Source organism: Benincasa hispida, chromosome 11 (genome assembly GCF_009727055.1).
Source record: "Benincasa hispida cultivar B227 chromosome 11, ASM972705v1, whole genome shotgun sequence".
NCBI classification, from domain to species: domain Eukaryota; kingdom Viridiplantae; phylum Streptophyta; class Magnoliopsida; order Cucurbitales; family Cucurbitaceae; genus Benincasa; species Benincasa hispida.
Window position 1 is genome coordinate 78073998 of NC_052359.1, and position 10240 is coordinate 78084237.

Consider the following 10240-nt stretch of genomic DNA (forward strand, 5'->3'; position numbering starts at 1 on the left):
AAATAGAAACAAAGTAAAGGTGGTGATCAAATGATCGTTTTTCCAAAGTTCAACGTGAAATATATGCTACTCAAAATTATAACAATAATAATAATAATAATAACTTCGTATAAACATTTTGAAATTATTTAGGAAAAAATGACAATAGTATTGTTCCATTCAATGAACATTTTAATTAAAGGTTGTGTTTAATAAACGTTCCATCGTTTTATAAAACCATATTTCTTTGTACCTGCTGATTTTAATGAGATGTTTTTCAATAGATTGCTGTAAATTTTACTGTAAAAACATTGAGTGAACAAATCTACCCTATTCTCTCTATACATACCCCACCAATAAAATAATCCTTTTCTTAATATTCCAAGATACATACAGATCCACAGCATATCTGATCAAATATAAACCCTAAATTTGGCACCATAATCCATCTCTTTTGCTCTAGCTTTTCCAACAAGCACAACAAGAAGGCAAGGAAGAAAATGAAAGGAAAACGAAACATTTGGGAATGAGCTTGTGAAGTTACAATCAGTTTCCCGATTGGTGAAACAAAAATTGCACATAACGACAGACCGTTCTCCCAATGTTCCTCAAACTTCATTTTCCTTTTTCTTCTGTACTTCTACACAAGCTACAAGCCTAAAAGTATGCTACATTTCCCATTGCTCCATCTTTGCATTTCTCATTTTCGTGGCTAGCCCCTCTAATGCTGAAGTCTACATGCTTTCACAAGGTTTGAGCAACTTTTTCATACAAATCACGAGGCCAATTCCTATTTAAATTATTCGCAATGAAGTTCGCTATCTGCAAAAGTAAAAGAAATGGAACAAGAATCAGGAGCAGATTAACCTAAAAAATGTTGAGGTTTGCCAGCGTTGCATTAGAAACACGATTAAAGGGTGTTGTTCGCATACCTTGGCCCTCAAGGCACGAAGAGATCCATCAGAATCTGTCACATTATCCAGACATGTAAGTGCAACCTTCAAAAGATCCGGGACACAACCTTGAATGTGAGGAGATATGCTTTGAAACACATCAGAAGTCATATCAGGCCCTCGTGGATCCAATGGAAGAAATGGAATTCGAGCAATCTCCCTTAGAGCATCAAGATGATGACCCAATCTGGCCAACTTGTGGATTGAAAGAACTGCCTCGAGTTGTCTTAACACGGTCTGTTGCTCCATGACATATTCTCTTTCCTGAAGGCTGCATGTTACAACCCAATCAATTCGAGCGAACAACAGTTTCGCTCCCTAGTTTACATTTACAAATGTATTGTAGAACCCACCAGCCACCACTATAGGAAAAGTTCAATAGAAGAACAATGTTCTTGATGGCTCACAACATTTTTAGCATATCAAATAAGGGAGAAAAACTTCTTTTATGAATTCTATGATTCAAGATATCAAGATCTGCCTAATCAAAAAGAATAGTACCACCCGACCTCAAACAGTTCAAAAGTTTACAACACATTACTTGTAAATTAAAAGCATTAACTAAAATTGCTGTGTACACAAACGATTAAATAAATGAATGACCTGATTTCAGGATAATATTTGTACGTTTCCAAAATGTCATTGCCTGAATGAATAAGGCCAGCAGTCCGGCTCTCCCCATCCAGTCTACCACGTGACAGGGCACAGATTGCTTCAGAGAGACACCTGTTAATTGTATCCAGTGCCATGGAAAATGCCCCAACTCTTTTGTGGATCTCTATTGACTGGAAAGTAAAATGCAAATTTTAAAATGGTAACCAGTAAGAACGCAATGAAGGATAAGCCAACCAAATGATAAGGCACAATCATAAATAAGACAATTTCTCATAGATATTAAAGAAAAGAAAGAATAAGGAAACAGATATCACAGGAAAAGACACAAACTTAAAAAATTTTAAAGTTTATGGAACGCTTAGTAGGTAGGGTTTTATGATATTTGGTGTCTTGATCGTTGTTCCAAATCAATTTCCATTCATTAACTGATTTAAATATATAAAAGAAATGGAATTTTATCCAGTCTCATGCTTTACCCCTTATTGCTTCTCCTTGAAAAATCCCCTGGTGGCAAGCTTTAACCTTTTAAAAATTGGGATCAGTTAAATAAATTAGTTATGAATATGAACTGCAGACACGCTGCAACTGCCACCAAGTTTTAGAGACATTTTGAATTGTATGATAAGACAAATTATTACCTTGTCATAAAGCCCAGCTTCCTGACACTGTCGAGCAGCTTCAAGTAGAAATTGTTGCCTTGATTTCACGTCAGCCATAAATCGTCGTAATTCACCTTCTTCTCCAGCACCCCTTGCACCAAGCAAGAGATAGATACCTCCATCACGTAACAACAGCTCGGTAAGAAGTTGCTTCAGCATCAAAGTTCTCTGCCTCTGCTGATCCACACTACCCCTGCTAGACCATGACAACTCTCCACCGCCCAGTGCTGCAGCAGCCTGGGCATAGTACTCCAGTGCCATAGATAAATTCCCCATTCTTAAATAAAGAGAACCATACTGCCTGATTATGCTAGCTACCTCAGCATAAGCATCCATCACACCCATTTTTTGTCCAGCCCCCGTTCCTTCTGAAAGTACTCCATGGTCCGCAAGTACAATTGATATGTGGGCAGCATCAATATTTAATCCTTCCTCTCCTGTTTCCTTTGACAAATACAAGACTGCAGGCAGCAACTGGATACTTAAAAGCAGAACATATGGATATACCAGGGGGTCTTTTCCATTTTTTGTATAATATGACGGTTCAAATTTATTGAGGTAAAACTGCAGATCATCCAAAGTGTAAGGTACCGAGCCTTCATTCAGAACAATAGATGAAGATTCCCCATGGCCATTACGTACAGCTGACAACTGAAACCATAGAAAATCCTCTATCGTATTGAACAGCGTTGGAAGATCTCTCAACAAACGGTCAATTTGCCGGCGAGAACCTGAAATAATAGCATATAACAACAACTTTTTCTTATCATATGCAGCTCGGCCCATTCTATCTCCCATTCTTAACAACTTTTCACATTCTTCTGTTGCAACACTTGCTATCTCCACTGGTACCATGCCCCCAGTATTAATCCACTCTGTAAGCTGTTAAGGGGAAAAAAAGTAGTGACTTAAGGTTGAATATGGCATGAGTTACATTTACAAACAATTTAAAAAAATTTACCAGAGGGGCAAACTGATTTGAAGCACGAGATGACAGCGCAATGTTTCTGGCCTCGTCATAATATCCAGTTCTCAAGCAAAAGTAAATCTGTTTGAAATGAAAATACAACTTAGGACAAAATTCAAGCAAAATGAAGGATCCATTGCATTTGGTTGGTGATCTGAAAACACGAATCCAAAACAATGAACTAAACTCAGTTGCATTCCATGCTTTCATTATCTTTTAATTTTTTTGGTAATAAATTAAAATTTTGAATCTTGTCTTGATTTCAAAAGGGGTTAAAAATGGTGTTTGGAATTTTTTTTAAAATGAAATAAATTTTTTTGATATAATGAAAATAGGCTAATGCTCAAAACACGAGTAAATAAAATATTCAAAAGAAGACATAGAAATGCTAAAAGCCATAAGATAACCATCCTGAAAACGATGACTAGGTAGAAATGATATATGCTTCCCTATTCAAATAAATATATCAGATAGAAAAGTTCACAAAAAGCTTAGAAAGAGAAACCAAGATGAGGCATTGATCCTTGCAGCTTCAAAACGATCCAACCATTGAATAGATTTCTCATGGAACACTCTTTGCTTTCTTTTTCCTTTTTTTTCCTTTTCAGATAAGAGACAATTTATTGATGTATGAAATTACAAAAGAGAAGGGGAAAGAAGCCCCAAACCAATGGAGTTACAGAAGACATCTCCAGTTGGTCAAAAGAGAATCAAAGCTATAAGAATGGAAAAGTCTAGACAATTTACACCAAGATATCACAGTGTTAAGCACATGATCCAAAAAACTTCTGTAGTGTTGTGCTTCGTCGTTGAAGAGATGGCTATTCCGTTCGAGCCATACTGACCACAAAAAGGCTCTAATGAACTTTTTCCAAAGGAGACCCTTTCTACCCTTGAATGGATAATCCTCAATCACTAGGGAGAGGAATTGAGTAATATCCATTGGAAAGACCACATACCAATTGAAAGCATGAAGGATGTGGTTCCAAAATCTCTTGGTAAATGGGCAAAATCTATTAGTAAACGGGCAGAATATGGAACACCCTTTGGTTTCTTTCAAACCAAATTTCAGCAAGTAGAGCTCTGACAGCATTGGTCCATAATAATTGAGTGTGGGTTTCAAAAGTTTGGTTAAGATGATGTTTGGTAATAAATTCAAAAATGAAATATCAATTTCAGAATTTAATAATTCTGTGTTTGGTAATGTATTCACTGGAAACTTAATGCATTAAATTTAAGAATGGTTGAAAAAGGGAAAATAATATTTATTTATTCCCAAGTTTTCACAGCTCAACAGCAGCAGTAGTTCTACCCCTTCTACCATTTGTCAACACCCCCCCTCTTCTCATTTTAATAGTTCAAATTAAAGGAGGGAAAAAAACAAGAGAGACGATAACCCCTTTCTCCCCCACCCTAGTTCTCTCTTCCTCTTCCGGCCAATAAAATAGGATAAAATCATTGACAAATATAACTTAAAAAATACTCTAGAAGTTGATGCTAATCTTTTCCCAGCTTCAATTATTTATTCAAAGATAGAAGCATTCCATAGATGAAGGAGACGTAAAAAATGTAAGAATGTAAAGGGAAGAGGGATGGCAACATATGAGGGAAGAAAGCTGAGAAACAGAAGAGAGAAGGAAACGATGTTTATGTTCAAACTTTTTTATGGAAACTACCGTCCTTCAAAATGGCATCCTGTCTTTCCTAATTTTAGGATTATGAATCTGAAAACAACAGGTGTTTAGAGATTTTGGGTTAAAAATTTAAACATGTTCCAATTTCCAAAAACAATTTTCATGTGTTTTGGCCCACCAAACACATGAAAAATGTTTGCCAATGGATTACGAAAAAAATCCTCCAATTGGTCATATGATTAAATAAACTATAATTACAAAAGGAGGAGATCAATTTACATCAATGTAGAGATAAGTAATAGAAGGAGCCATTGTAGTTCTGTTCAAGCCATGAGACCATAGGTAAGCTCGAAGAAATTCAGCCATCAATTTCATTTGCAATAAGAGAACTATCCAAATTTGTCTTCCTTCAACAAAAGTTGTTTGGAACTCAAAGATGGTGTATGGGAGAGTAACTTCAAATCTTTTTGATAGGACACTTTCCAAAATCTTGATAGGGAAAAACTCATGGACATTTTGGCTTCTTTCTTCTCAAGAATAAGGCAAAAGTAGGTCTTATTTAGATTAGCATTTCTTTATTAAAACTAAGCTTTCATTAGGATAAAATGAAAGAATATAGAATACAAGGGGCATACAAAAGAACCAACCCCAGAATGAGCTAGCCCCAATAATATGCAAATGCAACTGAAATATGAACCATATGACAAATTTTGTTATCTGAGTTGTGGTTTGAAAGAAATCAAAGAGCTTTTCATAAAAAAAATCTCTTTCTTGGTATGATCAGTTTGGTTCTTCTCGTCTAAAGGCATCTTAATGGTGTTCTATTTCTAAAAGCTATGCCGGAAATGCTATTCGGGATATTTGTCTCAACTAGAATATTTTTATGATGCTCTCATAATTCTGTTATGTTTGGTTGTTTATTTCACATTCTATTATGATTTTGTACTCCTTTTGTTCTTGTATTTTTTATGATTGAAGTCTCTTTTCATCCTATCAATGAAAAGTGATTGTTCAAAAAAAAAAATGAACATCCACATTTGCTGCTAAATGTATTAATGTAAATACTTCTTTTTTCTCAATGAGAAACATATCTATGTGAATACTTCTAAAATTCAAAAAGGCATTAACCTGTTGCCAAGTAGTATCAACAGGAGGCTGTCTACGTGCATCATTGGCATCAAAATCTAGCACTCCATAGTCTCTCAAGCGAATCTGCAAATAACAAGAATGTAAAACTGAAGTGCATGATGAGATATAGTATTTCAACCATTTTTAATTTTTTGAACACGTGTCAAACAAACCCGAAGGAAGGCCCGAACTCTTTGCAGATTTCCAACAACGCCACCAAGGGCTGCCTATAAGGAAATAGAGATGACTTCAACATACGAGTCATGTAAAAATTAATGGCAACTATAATATTTTGAGCATAAAAGTACAAATATAAAAACTACTATATAAGCATAAATTAACAAGTGTAGGATTTTAGTTTATAAAAGGAAAAACATGGAACCTTCCAATCTTATAAATTTTAAAATAAATAAATGAATGAATAAAAAAGAGAGAGAGAGAGGAGAAGAACAAGAAGGAGAGAGAAGTTAATCTGGAGACCATCTACCCAATTCTATTAGTTTTGACATCGAATGGAAGCCCATTAAAAATTTGGACCTAAATGCAAGTAGTAAATACTGAACAATTAAATACAGCCTCTCAATAGTTACAATTTAAATTTTCTTGTATCTAATTGGAAAAATATTTTGTAATCCCGTTTATGGGCTCATTTTGTACTCTTTGGAGATCTCATTCATCAATGAAATAGTTTTATTAAAATAGGGAAAGAAGACAACACAAGGAGTTTACGTGGAAAACCCTAATTCAGGGAAGAAAAACCACGGTAGAAAAGAACTTATTATTTTTATGTCTTGTTTACAATAGACCCAACCTTAGATATAAATAGAATAATGTGAAAGCCTAATTTAGCAAATATAGTAAAAAGACAAAAATGCCCTTAGGGAGAGAGAGATACTCTCCTATGAAAACACGGCACTTGGAATCTTGGCTGGTTCTAGACTCACTTAGGGAAGCACTTTCGCTAGAGTGGAACACCAAGGTTTCCTGAATTTCCTTTCTGAGATCTCACCCTATAAATGTTATCCGTGGTACAGCAGGCACCTTGTTTAGTAGGAAGAACCGGACACAGGAACAACAGGAGCAGAAGTTTATGATGTTCAAGACTAGGTAGATAGCAGTCCATGGAAATATTGGGACTAGATTGAATAACTCAGGTTTCAAGAATTATCCAGACTAGCTCAAGGTTAGGTAATGGGTATGGAGTACATGGAATTGTTAGTCTCTTTATATTCGTGGTCTCCCCTGAAGATGACTAACTAGGGAAAGAACGGTTGGTCTTCAAGGAACGTGACATCCATAGTGACAATAGTATTTTCTGGAAGATGATGAAAGCATTATAGCCTCGCTGATGAAGGGGATACCCGATCAAACACATCTTGTTAGCTCGTGGGAGCAAACTTAGTCCGGTTGACACATGAGTTATGAACAAAGGCTGTACACCCAAACACACGAAAGGGACCTCAGAGAATAAGACGGGCGAGACTGATAGGACTCTTTGAAGCACTCAAAGAGGGGTTTGAAACTTAGAACTCGTGAAGGCATTCTATTATTTAATGTCAGCTGCGGTAAGAATCGCATCTCCCCACAACGGTACGAAGGAAGAGACGCTGAATTTCAAAGAAGCTAGAACTTCAATGAACGATTGGCGATTTTTTCGGTTCAGCTACCCCATTTTGTTGTGGAGTAATGCACACGAGTTTTGATGGATGATCCCTTTTGACACTAGGAATTCCTGGAAGGTATGGTTGACAAACTCACGACCATTGTCACTAGTCGGAGAATGGCAATCTTTGTGTTAAACTGTGTTAATACAGTGGTATAGAACTGTTTGAAGGTAGATAAAACCTCGGACTTATCAGCAAGGAGATATACCCATGTAAGTGGGTATGGTCATCAATGAAAGTTACAAACCACCGTTTACCAGACAGGGTAGTGATGCTCGAAGGGACCCAAACATCACTGTGAACCAGAAGTGGAAAGGTTGGCGTAGGCTTATTAGGGCTGAGAAACAAATGACACTGAGTTGTTTAGCACTATACAGACATCACAAGATAATGAAGAAACATTCACATTATGGAATAAATGAGGAAACAAATACCGCATATATTGAAAAACTAAGATGTCCAAGACGAAAATGCACAAACAATAAATAATCTGTTTCAGAATATAGCAAACGAGATAAAAAGACTAGTCCTAAACAAGCTTCTGGAGGAAGCATCTGTAGAAGGAAATATAGGCCTCTGTCATTATCGGCAGTGCCAATCGTCCTCCCCGAGCTCAAGTCCTGAAACAAAGCAGTATCTGGTGAGGAGACAACTCTACAGTTCAAATCTTTTGTTATTTTGCTTATTGATAATAAATTGTAAGAAATTTTGGGCACATGTAAGACATTTTGCCAGAGTTTAATCCTTGAAATGGTGACAGTCTGCCTTTTCGTCTGAGCAACAGGAACGAAAAAACCCATCTGCAATTCGAATCCTCTCATTTCCACACTTGGATAGTATGAGAGAAAACTGAATCGCCGATGAACCAGTCCAAGTTGATCGGTTCTCCTGAATCTAGAATCCATAACTCATTCCCCTCAGCAAGGAAACTAAAGGATTGAGGGTTACCTGATTGAGCAACTGTTCCGATTCCTACGGTATCCATTCACCAGGATTAGTCCCACTGGAAGCTGTGTCTGAGTTGTGCAGCCCCCTCAACTGATTCACCCACTAGAGCACGCCCAGATTTCGAACTTGTCATTTCGGAGGGCGACGTTACATTGTGAGGGCGACCATGCAATTTCCAAGCACTATGATCTCTTCGTGTGCCATCTGTTTTTACAATGCTCACAAACTAGGGGTGTTTTACTATTCTGGCTGTCACCATAAACAGCTCCAGCGGACTTCACCCCGAAGGCAGCTGACTCTATAGTGGTGGAACATGGTGGTGCCCGTTCATTGCAATCTCGATCTATCTTCTTCCAATCTAACTCGTGAACATACCTACATTGAGAAGACGGAATTGGTTCTGCCTAAGTATTTACTGCGAACTGTTATCAAATTTGGGGTGTAGCCCGGCAAGAAAATCATACACACTGCGTCAACCTCTTCTATCTTCGGAGTATTGAATTCCATCTTGTGGGCAGGTCCAGATGATCTCCCGACATAAGATCCATTTCTTGTGCCAATAACAATGACATCTTGCTGAAGGTATGACGTTACATCCAATGCTCCCTTGTTGTAGCATTCGGAAACCTGTTTTACGTAAGGTAATACAGGGCGGGATGCGTTTGAGACGCCTCGAATATAACCTTCGGACTGCATCCCAAATATCTCGGGCAGTGGCTGAATAGAGTAAGGGTTTCCCGATTTGTGGTTCCATACTACTAATTAACAATTGAGCGAAGCAAAGAATTCTTCTGCCCTTCTCAGACACAACTCTTGAGGAATCCCCAGGATTTGATCGTGGTATCTCGTCCCAGTTAAATATCCAAAACTTATGGCGTCCCTCAGAACCATTTTAAATGGTTTGGGAGCAAGAAAGAAGTTATTGCCCATTCAATTCTCTCTACCGTGATCATTCCTGCAGAATTCCCAATTGTTTCCAGATAAAAGATTAGAAGTTGGAGTAGGGAAACATTGATAGTCCGGAGTTTTCTGAATACATCGGGGGGAAGAATCATGGCCATTTCATCAGGGCTCCCAGGGCAACCCATCTGTTGCTGAAGACTGAGGCTTAATTGTTGTTGGAGTTCCGAATGAGATTCAGAATCTGGAATTTTTCTATCTAAATACCATGGGATTTTCTTCCATGGACTCACCCATTCGAAACTAGGGCTGAACTGGATATACATGAGGAAGAGGCTGTCCACCATGATACTATGAAGAAGCTACTGCGGAAGTCCACCAGCGGCAAAGTTCGGCAACCCGTGACCGGCGCTGCTCCCAGACGGCTGTGATGGTGGGTAACGGACGAATGCTCGACGATCTGCTGCGAAGCGGAAGAAATCGCGCCGATCTGACCCGACCCAGCAGCTGGAACAGACCCATGACCGTCTGGTGTAGATGCGATTCTGTGCGACGCCGAGATACCTACGGCTGTAGATCGATCGCGTGCGCCGGCTGGAGAACGTGCGAGGCTGAGACGGTTGTGTGCGAACTGAGGTCCGATTGGTTGTAGCACCGATCGCGTGCGCCGATCTGGAAGGCGTGACCTTCCACCCCACCTGCTGTTCAGCTGGAAGGATCGATCGGTGGTGTTCAGTTGGAACGGCTAAGACTGGAGAGCCTAATCGGCGCGCCAGCTGGAGCAATCCCACCA

General features: G+C 38.4%; 1 protein-coding gene across 1 annotated transcript in view; it reads right to left on the reverse strand.

Moving 5' to 3' along the window:
* Positions 1–325: 325 nt before the first annotated feature.
* Positions 326–10240, reverse strand: part of LOC120090312 (nuclear pore complex protein NUP93A) — a 21443-nt gene continuing 11528 nt past the window's right edge. Inside the window, exons 9-15 of the mRNA XM_039047888.1 lie at positions 6109–6162; positions 5936–6019; positions 3168–3254; positions 2186–3088; positions 1536–1717; positions 912–1203; positions 326–801 (exon numbers count right to left, since the gene is read on the reverse strand). Of these exons, the coding sequence (XP_038903816.1) occupies positions 724–801; positions 912–1203; positions 1536–1717; positions 2186–3088; positions 3168–3254; positions 5936–6019; positions 6109–6162 (1680 nt within the window). The 3' untranslated portion in view covers positions 326–723. The remainder of the gene's footprint in view (positions 802–911; positions 1204–1535; positions 1718–2185; positions 3089–3167; positions 3255–5935; positions 6020–6108; positions 6163–10240) is intronic.